Source organism: Copadichromis virginalis, unplaced genomic scaffold (genome assembly GCF_057382275.1).
Source record: "Copadichromis virginalis isolate Kocher_CV1m ecotype Utaka unplaced genomic scaffold, C_Virginalis_male_GT1.1 unmapped_scaffold_1, whole genome shotgun sequence".
Classification (NCBI taxonomy): domain Eukaryota; kingdom Metazoa; phylum Chordata; class Actinopteri; order Cichliformes; family Cichlidae; genus Copadichromis; species Copadichromis virginalis.
The window spans coordinates 537,739-557,447 of NW_028188589.1; the positions used below are offsets into that span (position 1 = coordinate 537,739).

Below are 19,709 nucleotides of genomic sequence, written 5' to 3' on the forward strand. Positions count from 1 at the left end.
CGTGCCATCTCTATTACAAATACAGCAGAGCTGATCTGGGATCAGTGTGTTCACACCTGCAGCTACAACAAGGTTTCATGTCTCCACACGTCAGCATGTGAACTTTACTCTGACTCAGTCTGAGCAGTCAGACGGCATATTTTTAAAGTTAACACATCAGCACACACAGAGCTGAGCCCCTCCCACCTGTGCTGAGTTTCAGGTGGAGTCCCGCCTCCTTCCAGGAAGCAGCTCACCTGTGTGTCCGTGTTTAGTGTCCAGGTGTGGAGTGGAGCTTGTTGTTGGTGTGTGAAGAAACTGTAAGTTTGCTTTGTTTCCTCCTTTAACAGTTTGTCTTTAGGAACTTTACTGTTTGTTCAGCTCGTGTTTGATTTCTTCACACAACAAACTGTGTGTGTTTGTATTTCCGGTCTCTCCATTAAAGTCAGTGTGTAATGTTTCCTGGCTAACATCAGCTGTGTGCAGCTTAGTTCAGCACAAATCTGCCGCTCCATAGTTCACGGTAACGGACTCACAGCTGGACCAACGAGGCCGAGTGTGTCCGCCACTCTGAGCTACGTTCGTGTTTGTGTACTTGTAGTTTGTACTTTGAGTTCACTCAGAGCCCACAGAGGACGCAGCGTACGTGATGACGTCACAGCCCTTTACCTCCTTTACTGTCACTGTGATTAATATTTACACACGAGACACCTGCAGAGCTCTGACGCTGAGCTAGCACACAGCATGCTAACACTAAGCTAACACTAAGCTAAAGCTAAGCTAACACTAAGCTAACACTAAGAGTTCTTACAGACACGAGTTAAAAAGCTGCTTTTAGTTTGTGATCAGAGTCCAGGACTGAGAGCAGCAGCAGAGCTGATGGATGATGAATTACTGGATGGAAGAAGCTTCTCATTAGCAGTGAATCAGTGTGTGTGCAGTTCTCTGCAAACAGCAGGAAGAATTAGTGTGAAGCTTTAACTCTGCTGATCCTCTTTGAATCCTGGATCAGCTGAAATGTTTGAAATGTTGTTCACACGTGTTGGACTGACTGAAGCTTCCAGTCACAGTGAATCAGTGTGTGTCAGTGAATGCATCGTGTGTGCTTCAGGCTCCATCTAGTGGACTGATAGCAGAGCAGCTGATGGCAGCTTCCTCTGCCTCACACTGCTGTCTGACTGCATCCAGCTGACACTGAGATGAAGCAGGAAAGAAGCAGCTGATATTTGGACAGCACACATGATGAAAGGAGGATTTCAGCTGATGTGCACATGAATGATTTGTTTCCTCTGCAGGTAGAAAGTGTGTGTGAGCTGATGTGAATTCTTTGGGTGAATTCTGAGCTTTTTGTGGATACGTGTCCATATTTGCATTAAAGACCTGAGAGCTGGAGGGTTAAACGGCAGTTCACCCCCTTTGTACTGGGGGCGCTGGAGCTCAAGAGGTAAAAGGAGACATTAGGGCTCAATAAAAGCTCTGAGAACAAAACCTGAACTCAAACTGCTCAAACTCTAAATATTCTAAATAAGTAAATACATTGGACATGTGATGAGATTCATGTTCTCTCTCATGTTTTACAGTTGAAAGATGGAAAAATCTGTTGAGGAGCAGTTGCTGAACAGGCTGGAAGATTTGGGAGAAGAGGAGCTGAAACTTTTCCACTGGTACCTGGAAAAAGGACCCGGAGGTGATTTCACAACCATCAAAAAGAGCCGACTGGAGAACGCAAGGAAGGATGGACGTCATGGAACAGTGGATCTTATGGTGGAGACATACACCACTCGCCATGTAATGGAGGTGGCAGAGTTGATTTTAAAGAAGATGAATGAAGGTCAGTCAGAGAAAAAAGACATGACTCAGTGCAGTATCAGGACAACACTGTCACAGTTTATGGATGGAAAACTGAGGCTGTTTTAGTCTGAACTTTCAATTGTGTGTCTTTTCTCTTCTAAATTTGTTTGAGTACAAATATTATATTTAGACATCTTGATGCATGCTCAATCATGCAGGTAAGTAAATCTCCAAAAGTTGTTTTTGTTTTTTCATCTGAATGTAGCGTTTTCAGTGGGAGAAACGTTTCGTACATCTGTCACCATCTTACATGCTGTGATTGCAGCCATTCCCCAACTCTCTGTGAATGGGACTCATGGTTATTGATCAGTGGTTGTTGATCAGTGGTCATGAGATTTTGCTTAATTACGATGAAGAAACTGACCTCCCAGCCCATTGTTCCTTCAGTGGGCTGGTTTCAGTCAATATCCAAATGTACAGTTTATAAGATTGAAACCTGCAGTCAGCTGAGACTGAAGAAGTCACTTGGGTGAGTGACGACACGTTTCTCCCAGAAAACACTACGTCCAGATGAACAGAATCAACTTTTGGAGATTATATTTAGAGTATTTTGAAGCCATGCAGGTCTTCATTGTTAAACAAACAGTTCCTTATTCATGGTGCACTTTACTCCAACAGGGAAACCCTCAGCCCAGGCATCTTCATCCTGTTTATCACAAGGTAATAATTCCTTAGTTTGTCTCAGGAGCCATTGGTAAGGTAGAAACACATGAAGCCTGCACTGACCAATAGGAACTCAGGTTGTTTCCATGTGGTATCTCTGTATCCTCAGCTCTGCAGTGTAACTAAGCTCTGAGCCCCAGTTAATGAACAGTTGCCCATAAGTATAACCGCAGTTACCTACCTACTATCTTTATTTATAATACACTTCAAAACAGCCATAGGTGACACAAAGTGCTGTACATTGATACTAAATAATAACAATACATGTGATATAAAAAAACAATAAAAAAGGTCAAATAACTAAAACAGACCGTCTCAGTGGGTCAGAAAGAATAAAATGGGTTTTAAGATGTGTTTTTGAAGTGGACAGTGAAGGGGGCTCTCTAACATGTAACGGCAAGTTAGTCCATAACTTATGAACAATGATAGAGAAGGCTATCTGAGTGAGCTGGTCAGCTGACTGATGAGGTGTGTAGGCGTGAAGAAGGTAAGGCAGGGCAAGACTGTGAAAAATGTAAAACTAAACACAACAATTTTAAAATGAACTCTAAAATATACAGGCTGCCAGTGGAGCGAGGCTAAGACAGGGGTAACATGCTCTCTTTTATAGGTTCTTCATGCAGCAGTGTTTTGAACCAGCTGAGCATGCGAGAGTAATGACTGACTCCCACATAAAGTCAATCACAGTAGTCCAGATGGGATGAAATAAAAGTATGCATCACTGTTTCAAAGTGCTGCCTAGAAACCACATGTTGTATTGTGTGTGTGACAAATAAAATTGTTGAATTTGAAAGAAAACATTTCACTGCTGTCAGTTGCCTAAAATAAAAAACGCTATACTTTGAAAAACTAGACAACAATTATAATTTACTTTCCAGTTTAAAATCACTGTCCAAATTAAACCCAAGGTCGGTAATAATTAGGGGTGGGTTTTTATAATCGATTTATCGATTAAAATCGATTCTGGTTTGGATAACGTGAAATCGATTCATTAAAATCCTGAATCGATTTTTTAATATAAATTTATTTTGCCCGAAACGCCAGAATCTCAGGTTAAACCTCACAAAATTTCAACAACCACCAAACAGCTAAGACAGTAAATGAGAGCAGGAACACGGATTCTGCACAAAGACCTAAACACACAGCGCGGACCAGAATCAGTGAGATGTCGCCTTTCTCACCTGACGGCACGGACACGGTCAGGGCTGAAAGCCGACAGCTCGCTGATTCTGAGGTGTCGGCGGGTCCGCGCTTTGTGTTCACGCCCTTTTTGTGCTGATTCTAAAGCTGTTAGTTTGATCTCTCTCCAAACAATACTGACCGAACCAGCAGCAACATAAACATCATTATATCAGTAAGGAAGCTGACTACATATTAACTGATAATTTATGGCAAAGGGGTGGGATTAAATAAGTGTTTACTTCTTCCCACTCCCTTTCAACATGTAAATTAATCAGAACGTTTTTTTGTATGTATTTTGTATAGTATTTTTTTCTCTCTTATTTTCATTTCTAAATGTACCTGTATATTGTTCACATGTTGAAATAAATAATCAATCAATCAATCAATCAACCAATCAATCATCATGAATTCCCTCTGACTTTTGCTGTTTTGCTTCCACCACAATAAAATCACACTTCATGCACAGCTCTCTCTCTCTCTGTACTTCAAGAACAGTTTCCCATCTAAAAATCTGTTTTCTGCATTATTCGCTTGCTTGTTACGCACAAGTCTACCGTTGTTTACATGCTGTCTGCTGCTGTTTTTTTTTTTCCTTCTACATTCTTCCGAAAAGAAAACCTAATTTCTGCCGTTCAATACTGAACAAATTTAAACTTTTTAAAATTATGCAAAACGCTCAGCCGTGTCTCTAATAAAGCCGCTGTAACATCAGAGGTAACGTTCATATGTTGATTAATGGTTTTCTTTTGTTTTTGATGTACTGCAGAATATAAAATCCCAGGCCTGGAAAATCACCTTCATGTGTTTCTGTGTTTTATCTTCAGCTACTTTGACACAAAGGCATCTGTTGTGATGCTCACACCTTTGATAAAGTCTTGCGTGTGTCAGCTTCCTTTTTATAGATACAAAAATATGTAAATGTACGGATTTCTGACTGTCAAAATTTCCCAGATTCAATTCGAATCGAATTGAAGTGAATCGAATTAAATCGAGTCGTGGATCGAATCGATTCGGGACCTTGTGAATCGGTATCTTCCCAAAGCAACAAAAAAGGACTCATATGGGCCACTAGGCCCAAACATTATCACCTCTGTTTTGTTGCTGTGAGTGTTCTGGGAGAGTAGAAAAGCAGTATATATCAATCAGTCCATTTAAAATGTAAAGAAAGGGGGGGGGGAAATAGCGATGGTCCTAAAATTAACCCCCTGGTAGGCCACATGTCCAACAAGCAGCAGAAAAATCAGAACTAAGAAGGTTCAAAGAGAAAGCTCTCTCTGCCAGATAATACCTAAAGCATTTAAGTTCAGTGCCACTAATGCCCACTAGGACATTTAATCAAGATATTAGAATATTGTGGGCTACTGTTTCAAAGGCAGCAGTCAATTAAATCAAAACCAAAACAATGTGGTTCTGGTTTTGCACTTCTAGGTACTTGTTTTGATGGTTTATTGTTTTAGTTTCAGTTTTGAGTTTTAAATTAAATGTAATCTTCATTAAGCTTTAGGCGGTCCCCCTGTCTCATACTTCCTATATTAATTAATTTATTTTAACTTCTGTCTACCTGCTACCGACTTTTTGTCTAGTTTGGTTTTTATTTTTGACTGTTGATGATTACATTTACCTATTTATCATCCACTTTATCATTCCCGGTCAACCCTTAGTGCATAAGTACTCCTGACTTGTATATACTGGTATAATTATAAATCTTAATTCTTCTTGTTGTTTTTAGAGGTTTTTATCTAACAATATAAAGTTCCTTCAAGTGGCAGTTGTTGTAATTTGGGGATATAATTTGTAATTATAATAAATGTAATTTATGTCAAACATGTTTTCTTTCTTTCTTTTGTTTTTGCTAATTAGTTGATTTATTCTTGCCTCAGATGATGTTTTGCTAAAATAAAAAATAAACAGGGCTTTGATGTCTACAAACTGGTTAAATATACAGAAAAACATTACTTTAACACCCATGTACTTAGTTAAAATTTCTCATGAAGTAACTTAAACATCTGACATGATGTGATGGTGAATTATTAATAAATACAAAAAAGGCTTCAGTTACACATGATGCTGAAAAAAAAGACACACACAAAAAACAAACCATGCAACAGCTTAATAATGCTGTGATGGATCTGTTATTATGTTTTTGTTTGTTTTTCTAGAGTCATATCAAAAGTGTGAGCCTAAACTCGATTCAAAACAAATGAAAAAGTTCAACTATAATAATTCAAGCAAGGAGTCATTTGTGAAGATCACAGCAAACATCCTGAAGAGAATGAAGCTGAATAAGCAGGCTGATCATCTACTGAGCAGTAAGAAGATATCTATAAATAATATCAGCTAATGGAAAAACTAAAATTTCATAATGTTGCAAGAACTTGACCTGATTCTTCACAAGCACTTAATTTGGGCAGGAAAGAAATGGTCATGTACCCTTGATAAGTACTTAAATTCAATATATATATTTTTCTTTATTTCTAAAGGAACTCCCAGTGGACGTTGTCAGCGTAACCTTAAATCCACCCTGAAGAAGAAGTTCCAGTGTGTGTTTGAGGGCATCGCTAAAGCAGGAAACCCAACCCTCCTGAATCAGATCTACACAGAGCTCTACATCACAGAGGGAGGGACTGCAGAGGTCAATGAGGAACATGAGGTCAGACAGATTGAAACAGCATCCAGGAAACCACACAGACCAGAAACAACCATCAGACAAGAAGACATTTTTGAAGCCTCACCTGGAAGAGATGAACCAATCAGAACAGTGCTGACAAAGGGAGTGGCTGGCATTGGGAAAACAGTCTTAACACAGAAATACAGCCTGGACTGGGCTGAAGACAAAGCCAACCAGGACATCCAGTTCATATTTCCATTCACTTTCAGAGAGCTGAATGTGCTGAAAGAGGAAAAGTTCAGCTTGGTGGGACTTGTTCATCACTTCTTTACTGAAACCAAAGAAGCAGGAATCTGCAGCTTTGAAGACTTCCAGGTTGTGTTCATCTTTGATGGTCTGGATGAGTGTCGACTTCCTCTGGACTTCCACAAAACTACAATCCTAACTGACCCTAGAAAGTCCACCTCAGTGGATGTGCTGCTGATAAACCTCATCAGGGGGAAACTGCTTCCCTCTGCTCGCCTCTGGATAACCACACGACCTGCAGCAGCCAATCAGATCCCTCCTGACTGTGTTGGCATGGTGACAGAGGTCAGAGGGTTCACTGACCCACAGAAGGAGGAGTACTTCAGGAAGAGATTCAGAGATGAGGAGCAGGCCAGCAGGATCATCTCCCACATCAAGACATCACGAAGCCTCCACATCATGTGCCACATCCCAGTCTTCTGCTGGATCACTGCTACAGTTCTGGAGGATGTGCTGAAAACCAGAGAGGGAGGACAGCTGCCCAACACCCTGACTGAGATGTACATCCACTTCCTGGTGGTTCAGGCCAAAGTGAAGAAGGTCAAGTATGATGGAGGAGCTGAGACAGATGCACACTGGAGTCCAGAGAGCAGGAAGATGATGGAGTCTCTGGGAAAACTGGCTTTTGATCAGCTGCAGAAAGGAAACCTGATCTTCTATGAATCAGACCTGACAGAGTGTGGCATCGATATCAGAGCAGCCTCAGTGTACTCAGGAGTGTTCACACAGATCTTTAAAGAGGAGAGAGGACTGTACCAGGACAAGGTGTTCTGCTTCATCCATCTGAGTGTTCAGGAGTTTCTGGCTGCTCTTCATGTCCATCTGACCTTCATCAACTCTGGACTCAATCTGCTGGAACAACAACAAACAACCTCCCAGAAGTCTGAAACAGGAGAATCTGCAAAGAAACACTTCTACCAGAGTGCTGTGAACAAGGCCTTAGAGAGTCCAAATGGACACCTGGACTTGTTCCTCCGCTTCCTCCTGGGTCTTTCACTGCAGACCAATCAGACTCTCCTACGAGGTCTGATGACACAGACAGGAAGTAGCTCACAGACCAATCAGGAAACAGTCCAGTACATCAAGGAGAAGCTCAGTAAGAATCTGTCTGCAGAGAAAAGCATCAATCTGATCCACTGTCTGAATGAACTGAATGATCGTTCTCTAGTGGAGGAGATCCAACAGTCCCTGAGATCAGGAAGTCTCTCCACAGATAAACTGTCTCCTGCTCAGTGGTCAGCTCTGGTCTTCATCTTACTGTCATCAGAAGAAGATCTGGATGTGTTTGACCTGCAGAAATACTCTGCTTCAGAGGAGGCTCTTCTGAGGCTGCTGCCAGTGGTCAAAGCCTCCAACAAAGCTCTGTGAGTAAACATGTTGTCATCGCTTCATTGTTAAAATCATGGGAAATAAATCAGAAATGCTGAGTTCAAAGAGCACTGTAACATTTTTTTAAAATAGTAAATTAAATGATCATCAGTCACTCGGTAAATATATGGTAGTTTTAATGTTTCACTCCAGCATTTCTAAAACACACTTTGTTCTGTAACTCTTATCAAAGGACAATCCAGACCCAGCCTATAAGAACATGAGCTCTGATGCTTCAGCCCCTCTGACAGGTTTATTATCCTCAGCTTGTTCATTTGTCTCCAACTCCAGGAGTTTGGTTGTTTTATTCTAAAGCACAAACTTCACCTGCCAGACTTCACCTACATCTTTTGATGTTCGTAATTTAAGTTAAAGTTTGTATCTCACTTTCAGTGCACACCCTCCCTTTTTAAATATAAATCTCTGCTGTGCTGTCATGTTTTCATCCTGTATGGAGGGAGAAACTCGGTCTTCATTACTGAAATTGCCTCTAAGGTCGTGTTTCTTGTCAGTAACCATATGTAACTGTAAGGCTTCCATAACCAGTGTTATCACAGAATTACAGTGGGTTCACTCTGGGTCCTCTACAGTTTCTTCCCACTGTCCACAGACATGCAGTTAGGTTACCTGGTGATCTAAACTTCATGCAGGTGTGAGTGAGAGTGGTTGTCTGTCCCTCTGTGGGCTTAGTGGAAGAGACTGGATGGATCTCTGCTTTGTCTTTGATATATGCTGACAGCAAACATTCTCCATGAAGTCTGCATTTCAGCTCATCTCCTTTATACACACCTTTAACAGGAAGAGTTTTATACAGCTAGTGTTTAAAATCCAGTGTTATTCACAATACACAGGTAATGAGCATGATTATTGAATTACTAAAATTTTCTAAAATAATTGTTTTAGTTAATATTGTATGACAGTGTACACAGAATTATTAGCTCAGTAGGCAGAGTGGTCGCCCCATGATCATAAGGTCAGGGGTCGAATCCACCGAATAGTTACCTTGTGGTACCCCTGAGCAAGGTACCATCAAGGTACCAATCATGTGCACTGGACTGGTAGCACTCATAGTCTCATAGGTTTAAATAAATTTTTTAAAAAAAGGGTTCAACATATAAACAAATTTAATTTGATCACATATATTGTTTGTTTTTTTTTGTTTTTGTTTTTTCCCTTTCTCTCACAGACTGAGCAGCTGTAACGTCTCAGAGGAAGGCTGTGAAAATTTGTTGTCAGTGGTAAGCTCCCAGTCCTGTAGTCTGAGAGAGCTGGACCTGAGTACCGACAGCCTGAAGGCTTCAGCAGTAAAGCTTCTGTCTGCTGCAGTGGAGAGTCCACATGCCAAACTGAATGTTCTGAGGTCAGATCAATTTGTATTATGTTTAGTTCTGTTTGTTTATGTGTTTGATGTTTGTTTTTGTTTATGTCTTTATCCAGTTATCCTTGTTTCATAGCATTTTTATTCATTTCAAAGTTAAACAGAAGTTTTACTAACCTGCTCAGCACAAGACAATAAGCTATTGCACCTTGATTACACTTTAACAACAATCTTTATTCATGTTTTTATCTTCAGACTTAACATCTGTGAACTCTCAGAGGAAAACTGTGAAGCTCTGTCCTCAGTTCTCAGCTCGCAGTCCTCTAGTCTGACAGAGCTGGACCTGAGTATCAGAAAGCTGCAGGATTCAGGAGTGAAGCTTCTGTCTGCTGGACTACAACGTTTAAACTGTAAACTGAATACTCTGAGGTCAGATCAGAAAACATTTAGTTTTTAGAATTATTAATTAAAGTTCATACATATGATGTTGTATCTTAGTATGTTTATGTTTCCTTTAAAAAATAGAAAGTCAACATTTAATGTTTTGAAATGTATTAACAAACTCTACATGAGTACTTGTTTTATAGATTGTCTTTTATTTTTCAGACTGAGTGGCTGTAACCTGTCAGAGAGAAGCTGTGAAGCTCTGTCCTCAGTCCTCAGCTCCCAGTCCTCCAGTCTGAGAGAGCTGGACCTGAGTAACTCTGACCTGCAGGATTCAGGAGTGAAGCTTCTGTCCGCTGGACTAAAGAGTTCACAGTGTGCAGTGGAAACTCTCAGGTCAGGATTCAAACTTTTCCACAGATGATCATTTGAAATGTGATTTATATTATTGTATAAACAGGTAACTTTTACAGCTGTCAAGTGAACTTTTATTTACATTTGAGTGGATAATTGGACTCTGAATTACTAAAAGTTGTTATAGTCATGTCTCTGTTTATTTAAAAAAATACTTCATGCACTGCCTAATTTAAAGATTTAGGCTCCTTTGGGCCCATAATATATATATTTGATTTCTTTGTGAATGAAATTAGGAGGATATTGGCGACTGCTGATTGGCTCGCTGTTTGTTTTTTATTCACAGTACTTAATTTTAAAGGCTGATTTCTCAAAATGAGATGTTTATCTTTTCTTCTACAACACGTGGAGCCACCAAATCTTCTTGCTTGATTTATTCATTACAGTTTGATTTAAAGAATATTAGACTCGTAACATAATAAATATATTTATTTCACTTCTTCTTGAGAGAAAGAAAGGGATGACTGGGTGAGCTCCAGTGGTTCATCCCAGCAGAGAGAGCGGCACACTGGGCTGCAAATGATCACAGTAGTAATGGCCATAGTTTGATAAAACAAGCAGTCTTACCCTGTAGATAATACAGGGTTCTGGTGCCGATGTGGGGGAGGGGAGTCGCCCGGTACTAACTACATACTACTAACTACCTCATCCAGATGTCTTCCCTACTAAACCTGATAAGAAGTAACTGCAGTAGCCTTATAGGTCAAATCAGTTTCACCTGTTAAAGTTAGCTCCACTATTAATTAGGGGTGGGGGAAAAAATCGATACTGTGTAGTATCGTGATATTTTGTTTGCTAATAATGTATCGATACAGGGACAGCAGAAATCGATATTTTGTTACAAACAATTTTTTCTCTGAAGTCAACATGCTCTGGAGTCAGAGCATGTTGACTTCAGAGCATGTTGATCCTTTTTCTGAGCAACAATCCTGACATTCCTTCACTGTCCAAATGTGTTTAACTTTTTTTTTGGCAGCAATAAACATGACAGTTTACTTATTTTAATTTAAGACATGTTTAATTTTAATTAAGTTTGAAACTTTTTTATTTAATGTAAAATTATATATTTTTTTAAATTTACTTTCAAATTCTTCAGTTGCTGAAGGGGCTGCATAGTTTTCATAAATTGCATAGTTCAGAATAGCTATAATTGTACCAGATGGTTGCATTCAGTTAAGTTGGACTAGACTGTAATACAAACCGTTCAGTTTGTCAACAATAAAACTGACTGAAATGAGAGAAAGACTGAGTGTGAGACTTTGATATTAGATAAAATGAATATTGATAAAGGTTACCTTTATGTGCAGAATTTAAATATCGCAAAATATTTTAAAAAATCGCAATAATATCGTATCGTGCGTTAAGTATTGTGATAATATCGTATCGCGAGTTGTATGGTGATTCCCACCTCTACTATTAATGGTGTCACTTGTTATTTCTGGGATGAGTTTAGTAGCCTGAACAGCTGCTTAAAGGAAAGTAATTAAATAATAAAAATAACCTAAGTCCGGGGGAACCTGCAAGAGCTGTTTGCACAAAGAATAATGCTCAGACTTTGAGGTTTTATCGTTTTACACAAGGTTTAAAAATGAATGTCCACAATTGAATTGCAGAAATTGTTATTGAGCTAATACTGATGTAGTTGTTATCTTTGGTAAGGAGAGGTTGGAGGAAGGATGAGCACAGTCAGGCCTAAAGATGCTCTTAATAATAATAATGGATTGCATTTATATAGCGCTTTTCGAGACCCTCAAAGACCCTTTACAATCCCACTACAGGGAGTGCAGAATTATTAGGCAAGTTGTATTTTTGAGGAATAATTTTATTATTGAACAACAACCATGTTCTCAATGAACCCAAAAAACTCATTAATATCAAAGCTGAATGTTTTTGGAAGTAGTTTTTAGTTTGTTTTTAGTTTGAGCTATTTTAGGGGGATATCTGTGTGTGCAGGTGACTATTACTGTGCATAATTATTAGGCAACTTAACAAAAAACAAATATATACCCATTTCATTTATTTATTTTTACCAGTGACACCAATATAACATCTCCACATTCACAAATATACATTTCTGACATTCAAAAACAAAACAAAAACAAATCAGCGACCAATATAGCCACCTTTCTTTGCAAGGACACTCAAAAGCCTGCCATCCATGGATTCTGTCAGTGTTTTGATCTGTTCACCATCAACATTGCGTGCAGCAGCAACCACAGCCTCCCAGACACTGTTCAGAGAGGTGTACTGTTTTCCCTCCTTGTAAATCTCACATTTGATGATGGACCACAGGTTCTCAATGGGGTTCAGATCAGGTGAACAAGGAGGCCATGTCATTAGTTTTTCTTCTTTTATACCCTTTCTTGCCAGCCACGCTGTGGAGTACTTGGACGCGTGTGATGGAGCATTGTCCTGCATGAAAATCATGTTTTTCTTGAAGGATGCAGACTTCTTCCTGTACCACTGCTTGAAGAAGGTGTCTTCCAGAAACTGGCAGTAGGACTGGGAGTTGAGCTTGACTCCATCCTCAACCCGAAAAGGCCCCACAAGCTCATCTTTGATGATACCAGCCCAAACCAGTACTCCACCTCCACCTTGCTGGCGTCTGAGTGGGACTGGAGCTCTCTGCCCTTTACCAATCCAGCCACGGGCCCATCCATCTGGCCCATCAAGACTCACTCTCATTTCATCAGTCCATAAAACCTTAGAAAAACCAGTCTTGAGATATTTCTTGGCCCAGTCTTGACGTTTCAGCTTGTGTGTCTTGTTCAGTGGTGGTCGTCTTTCAGCCTTTCTTACCTTGGCCATGTCTCTGAGTATTGCACACCTTGTGCTCTTGGGCACTCCAGTGATGTTGCAGCTCTGAAATATGGCCAAACTGGTGGCAAGTGGCATCTTGGCAGCTGCACGCTTGACTTTTCTCAGTTCATGGGCAGTTATTTTGCGCCTTGGTTTTTCCACACGCTTCTTGAGACCCTGTTGACTATTTTGAATGAAACGCTTGATTGTTCGATGATCACGCTTCAGAAGCTTTGCAATTTTGAGACTGCTGCATCCCTCTGCAAGATATCTCACTATTTTTGACTTTTCTGAGCCTGTCAAGTCCTTCTTTTGACCCATTTTGCCAAAGGAAAGGACGTTACCTAATAATTATGCACACCTGATATAGGGTGTTGATGTCATTAGACCACACCCCTTCTCATTACAGAGATGCACATCACCTAATATGCTTAATTGGTAGTAGGCTTTCGAGCCTATACAGCTTGGAGTAAGACAACATGCATGAAGAGGATGATGTGGACAAAATACTCATTTGCCTAATAATTCTGCACTCCCTGTATTCATTCACTCTCACATTCACACACTGGTGGAGGTAAGCTACAGTTGTAGTGGTAGGTTAGGCTTTGCCCAAGGACAAAATGACCAAGACAGAGAGAGCTGGCTCATCAGACAGACAAGCTCATCTTGTTCGCTGGTCAGCACACCAGCTGACTAGCGAACCGGCTAACTAGCACACCAGCTAACTAGCACACCGGCTAAATAGCAAATCAGCTAACTAGCAGACCAGCTAACGGCAGCCACAAGCTGAAGGACGATTAAATGTAGTGGAGATATCAGAGATGACACTGGTGTGTCCGATTCACTCTTTAGCACTCTGGTCACTCCGGTGTGTCAGCCAGAACACCACTGAAGGCCAAATGATCCCAGCATGTGGAATAAAGAGCTTAAGGTTTGGTTTGAGACACTTTATTCTTTCACTGATTGATTCTTGCGGCTGTGATCATGTGTGTGGTTTCTTACAAAAAGGAAGTACACAATACAAATACATGACAAATAAGATGAATAGATAAGTTACATATCCAGTTATATGTACGTACATCAGTATAGCTGGGACACATTGAAGGCTGCTTCTAACAGCTTGGACGAGTTTACGTACACTGTCACCTCCTATATCCACTTCTGTGAGGACAGCATTGTGCCATCACGCACCAGGGTGAGTTATAACAATGACAAACCCTGGTTTACCCCTAAACTCAAAAAACTGTGGCTGGAAAAGAGTAAGGCGTTCAGAAGCGGAGACAGGGACTGCTACAGAGAGGCCAAGTACAAGTTCACTAAAGAAGTGGACATTGCTAAACATCAGCACTCTGAGAAGATGCAGCAGCAGATCTCAGAGAATGACTCGGCCTCTGTGTGGAAAGGTTTTAGGAATATTACAAACTACAAGCCTAAAACCCCCCACTCCACTGACGACTTGCTCTTGGCCAACACCCTCAACGACTTCTACTGTCGTTTTGATGAGCCATCGGGCAGCCTTCACACCTCCAACGACCCCAACAATAGAGACACTTTGGACACTCATTCCCCCACCTCTCCCCCCTCCATAGAGCCATCACCACCTTCAAACTGTTCACCTACAACACCCCCCTCCTCACCCCACACAAAAGAGGATTTCACACCACCTCCTCCGACCACAACTCTTCATATTCATGAAGCAGATGTGAGGAAGCAGTTTAAGAGTCTGAATGCTCGGAAAGCTCCCGGCCCAGACGGTGTGTCTCCTGCCACCCTCAGACACTGTGCAAACGAGCTGGCCCCAGTGTTTTCTGGCATCTTCAACTCCTCACTGCAGGCATGTCATGTGCCTGCCTGCTTCAAGTCCTCCACCATAATCCCTGTCCCCAAGAAACCTAGGATCACTGGACTAAATGACTACAGACCCGTGGCTCTGACATCTGTGGTCATGAAGTCATTTGAGCGCCTAGTTCTCTCCCATCTCAAGACCCTCACGGCCCCCCTCTTGGACCCCCTGCAGTTTGCATATAGAGCCAACAGGTCTGTAGACGACGCCATCAACATGGCCCTACACTTCATCCTGCAGCATCTGGACTCCCCAGGAACCTATGCCAGGATCCTGTTTGTGGACTTCAGCTCTGCCTTCAACACCATCCTTCCAGACCATCTCCGAGGCAAGCTTTCCCAGATGAATGTGCCTGATCCCATCTGCCGGTGGATCACTGACTTCCTGACGGACAGGAAGCAGCACGTGAGGCTGGGAAAGAATGTCTCGGACTCCCGGACCATCAGCACCGGCTCCCCTCAGGGCTGTGTTCTTTCTCCTCTGCTCTTCTCCCTGTACACCAACTGCTGCACCTCCACCCACCAGTCTGTCAAGCTAATCAAGTTCGCAGATGACACCACCGTCATTGGGCTCATCTCTGACGGGGATGAGTCTGCCTACAGGAGGGAGGTTGAACGTCTGGTGTCCTGGTGCAGCCACAACAACCTGGTGCTGAATGCCCAGAAGACAGTGGAGATTATTGTGGACTTCAGGAAGCACACAGCCCCAGTCCCCCCCATCATCCTGACTGACACCCCCATCACCTCTGTGGACTCATTCCGCTTCCTGGGTACCACCATCACCCAGGACCTGAAGTGGGAGCCCACCATCACCTCCGTCATCAAGAAAGCCCAGCAGAGGATGTACTTCCTGAGGCAGCTGAAGAAATTCAACCTGCCAACACGGACGATGATGCAATTCTACACTGCAATCATCGAGTCCATCCTCACCTCCTCCATCACCGTGTGGTACGCTGGAGCCACTATCAGGGACAAACAGAGACTGCAGCGTGTTGTGCGCTCTGCTGAGAAGGTGATTGGCTGCAGACTCCCATCTCTGCAGGACCTGTACACCTCCAGGACACTGCGGCGTGCAGCCCGGATCTCAGCTGACCCTTCTCACCCTGGACACAGTCTGTTTGACCTGCTCCCCTCAGGCAGGAGGCTCCGGTCCATTCGCACCAGAACCTCTCGCCACAAGAACAGTTTCTTCCCCTCTGCTGTTGGACACATGAACAATAACCACATGACTGTCCCCGCCACTGACACATGACCCTACGCTGTGTCACTGCATCATTTCATGTCTGGCACTGATCACCACCTGCACTCATGTATATATCTTTCTACGTAGCACTCATAATTCTTATTCTCATGTATATATCTCATGTATATCCCATGCACATATCTTTCTTTCTACATAGCACTTTAATTCTTATTGTTTGCACTGAAGCACCGCAGCAAATTCCTAATGTTGTAAACCTCAACATCTGGCAATAAACCCATTCTGATTCTGATTCTGATTCTGATTCTAATATAGCCATATATAAGGACAAAGATCACAGTACTATAATGCAGTAATGTTAAACACAAAGGTGTATATCTACATAAATCTGTCCTATCAGTGATCAGGGTACTGTAGTATACTTCCACTACATAAACTATAGAAACTAAACGACATTAGTGTGACTTTAAGTTACCATCAGTACAGACGAACTGATGGTAGTTGTACAAAATAAAGGCATTGCAATTATTGTGAAGGGCTTCCGGTTAAACTAAGATCAGCTGATTACCTCATAACAAATTGTTTGCTATAGAACGCAGCTCCCACTCTTCATTAATATCATGTACTGTAACTCCCAAGTAACCATGGTTACCCAGCCACGCCCAGTAGTCTCCAGAGAGACCAACAGCTGGTGCACGTTGTAACGCCGTGGCTTTCATAGTCTCTCCTTTTTCTACAGCTCATGTGTTCTTCTTGTGATGGTGCGTCTTGAGGGAGGCTCATACATGCCGTCATTTGTTGATCCTAAGAACGCTCCTCAGACCGACCTCTTCAACAACACTAATCGGCCTGCAGTTTGTAGCTACTCACTTCACTGTGGTGTTTGTTAGCTTGTCTTTCTTTGGTTTTATCCTGACTCCTCCCACAAGCTGATCCTACGTAGTCTGCCCAAGCCTCCCACCTCTGTTTGTTTGGGTGGTTTGTTTGCTGCCATCAACAGCGTGTAATGCATTTAAGTGATACTTCAGACATGAAGTACTGCGACAATAAAAAACTCAACTTTGCTTAAAAATAACTTTAGTTGTATCAACACTGCCCTCTGGAATAATTAGACTTTGGTGACAAACTGATGTGATCTCCATGTTTCCTTTGTTGGACTGTGGGCGAGTGTCAGAACTGAATGTACTGAGTAACATGTGGAGTTTAAATATGTGTCAGTTCCAGTTTTAGAGCTCTAAAGTGCAGCTATCATGTTAGGAATATGTTAGGAATAGACAGGAACACTGAGCACACTGAGGTCAAATCTTTATTTATCCAGTTCATCTGTAGGCTGAGCTCAGTCCATCCATTTAGTGAAATGATGTTTAAAGGTCTCCTTGTTCTGTGAGCGTGCACAGATCCTGAAGCAGAAAGCCTGGGTTAACAGAGAAATGATCATCACTGTGATGATGCTCACCATCTCTGACTGGGATTTGAGGTTTTGTCAAAGCAGCAAAGAAAGCCTGGCTATGTTGGACTGGGTGTGGAAGCAGCTCCCAGTTTGAGTTCAGGAGACAGACACCCTCTCTACTTTGACGATCAGCTTCAAACTTTCCTTTTTGATAAAACTTATAGTTAGAGCTGGATCAGGTGACCCTGAACCATCACTTAGTTATGCTGCTATAGAGATGGATAACAGATGGATTGTTGTTTTGTGTGTCTGCAGTCTGTCAGGCTGTCTGATCACAGAGGAAGGCTGTACTTCTCTGGCCTCAGCTCTGACCTCCAACCCCTCCCATCTGAGAGAGCTGGACCTGAGCTACAATCATCCAGGTCCCTCAGGAATGAAGCTTCTGTCGGCTGGACTGAAGGATCCAGGCTGGAGACTGGACACTCTCAGGTATGGAGAGAATGTCTGATATAGGAGGAAGAGCTGGAATCATTTCCTGTGTCTTTCACTCACTTCCTGTTTGTTTCCTGCAGATGGGACATGAACAATCACACATGCAGGAATATTTTCAGGGACAGACACACTAGTCTAGCTGGATAGTACATGGATATTTATGTAGGGGGTCTTCAAGGAGTCTGTTTGCAGGAACATTAATGATAACTGATAAGTCATGTTGAGAGTTTCATTAAAAGTAGACTTACAGTTAGGTAATATTTGGGCAGAGACAACATTTTGTAACTTTAGATACAAGTATCAGCCATGTGTGTGTTTCCCATGCTGTATGTCCACAGTCACAGTGACAGTCAGTGACACTGACAGAAGGATGAAACAAGGCTGTGAATCATTTCAGTCTGTGTGTGTGACAAAGAGGCAGACAGGAGCAGCTAACATTTGGAAATGGAAGCTTACTGGAAACACTACATTCACGGCTGAATTCACAATAGATTTGTTCTCAAGTGCACATTTAGCAGCTAATGCTAATACTGTTTTCCCTTTGCTTTCTACAGCAGCTATTGCTAAGTAGGCCACTTTGCTCTGCTAAGGATTTGTGTGACCATGATGGAGACTCTGATAAGCTAATGCTGCTAAGCTAATGCTGTTTATGGGCCCTGTTAGAATCAATATTTCATTCTCATTCTGTTGTTTGAGAACAATATTAACGTTTCACATCATTATAACACAAGAGAAAAGGGTATTGGCATTAGCTACTAGTGCTTATTCACCTCAAATTACCTTTAGCTGCTAATGGCAGCCTACTTAGCATTAACTCCTCACTAATATAATGCTAATTTACATCAAATTAGCATTAACTGCTCATATTGTTATAAGGAAAGAGAAAACGGTATTAGCATTTGCTGCTAATAATTATTCACCCCTAATTAGAATAAGCCGCTAAAAGCAGCCAACTTAGCATTAATTCCTCACTTTGTTGTTACCCAACGGAAAAGAGTATTAGTATTAGCTACTATCATTTTTAATAAGTAAGAGAAAACAGTATTAGCAGTAGCGCATAATGCTAATTCACGTCAACGTAGTATTAGTTAATAATGGCAGCCTACTTAGCATTAACTGCTCACTAATATAATGCTAATTCGCATCAAATTAGCATTAGCTGCTCAAGTTGTTATAAGGAAAAAGAGAAAACGGTATTAGTATTAGCTGCTAATAATTATTCACCCCTAATTAGAGTTAGCCCCTAATGGCAGTCTACTTAGCATTAACTCCTGACATTGTTATAATGCAGGAGAAAAGAGTTACCATTATCGGATAATGCTAATTCTCATCAAATTAGCATTAGTTAATAACGGTAGACTTCATATCATTAGCTGCTGTCATTCTTACAAAGCAAACAGTATGAGCATTAGCTGTTAATCCTTTTTCATCTAAAATTAGAATTAGCCACTAATGGCGTATTGTTAAAAAGTAAGAAAAAACATTGTTAGCATAAGCGGATAATGCTAATTCATCTCAAATTAGTATTAGCTAATAATGGCACCTGCTTAGCATTAGCTGGTCACATTGTTATAAGGCAAGAAAATATGGTATTAGCATTAGCTGCCAATTTCTATTTACCTAAAATTAGCATTAGCCACTAATGGTAGCCTATAGCAAAAACTTCTTAATGCTAAATGAAGTTAATTAATGCTAAGTAGGTTTAACTGAAATTAAAGTAGTGTTAGCATTAGCTGCTGATATTGTTAAAAGGTAAGATAAAACATTGCTAGCAGCAGCGGATAATGCTAACACACATAATAATTAGCATTACCTAATAATGGCAGCCTTCTTAGCATTAGCTGCTCATATTGTTATAATGCAAGGGAAAAGAGTTGGCAAAAACAGTGTTAGCATTAGTGGATAATGCTAA

The 19,709-nt window shown here is 41.3% G+C and overlaps 2 protein-coding genes across 4 annotated transcripts in view; both read left to right on the forward strand.

Moving 5' to 3' along the window:
• Positions 1-245: 245 nt before the first annotated feature.
• Positions 246-17,813, forward strand: LOC146679442 (protein NLRC3-like). 3 transcript variants are annotated; one of them, XM_085450195.1, is made up of 10 exons: positions 249-299; positions 1,275-1,423; positions 1,560-1,810; positions 2,449-2,490; positions 5,835-5,984; positions 6,156-7,953; positions 9,144-9,317; positions 9,531-9,704; positions 9,882-10,055; positions 17,621-17,813. In XM_085450195.1, the coding sequence occupies exons 3-10, from the start codon at positions 1,567-1,569 to the stop codon at positions 17,811-17,813; spliced, it is 2,949 nt and encodes a 982-aa protein (XP_085306321.1). In that variant the 5' UTR covers positions 249-299; positions 1,275-1,423; positions 1,560-1,566. The 3 variants fall into 3 exon arrangements, with proteins under 3 accessions (XP_085306319.1, XP_085306321.1, XP_085306320.1); XM_085450193.1 differs by lacking the exons at positions 1,275-1,423; positions 9,144-9,317; positions 9,531-9,704; positions 9,882-10,055; positions 17,621-17,813 and having other exon boundaries at positions 246-299; positions 6,156-8,284; XM_085450194.1 differs by lacking the exons at positions 2,449-2,490; positions 5,835-5,984; positions 9,144-9,317; ... (1 more) ...; positions 9,882-10,055; positions 17,621-17,813 and having other exon boundaries at positions 6,156-8,284.
• Positions 252-19,709, forward strand: part of LOC146679443 (protein NLRC3-like) — a 98,739-nt gene continuing 79,281 nt past the window's right edge. Inside the window, exon 1 of the mRNA XM_085450190.1 lies at positions 252-299. The gene's annotated coding sequence lies outside the window, so the exon portion shown is untranslated. The remainder of the gene's footprint in view (positions 300-19,709) is intronic.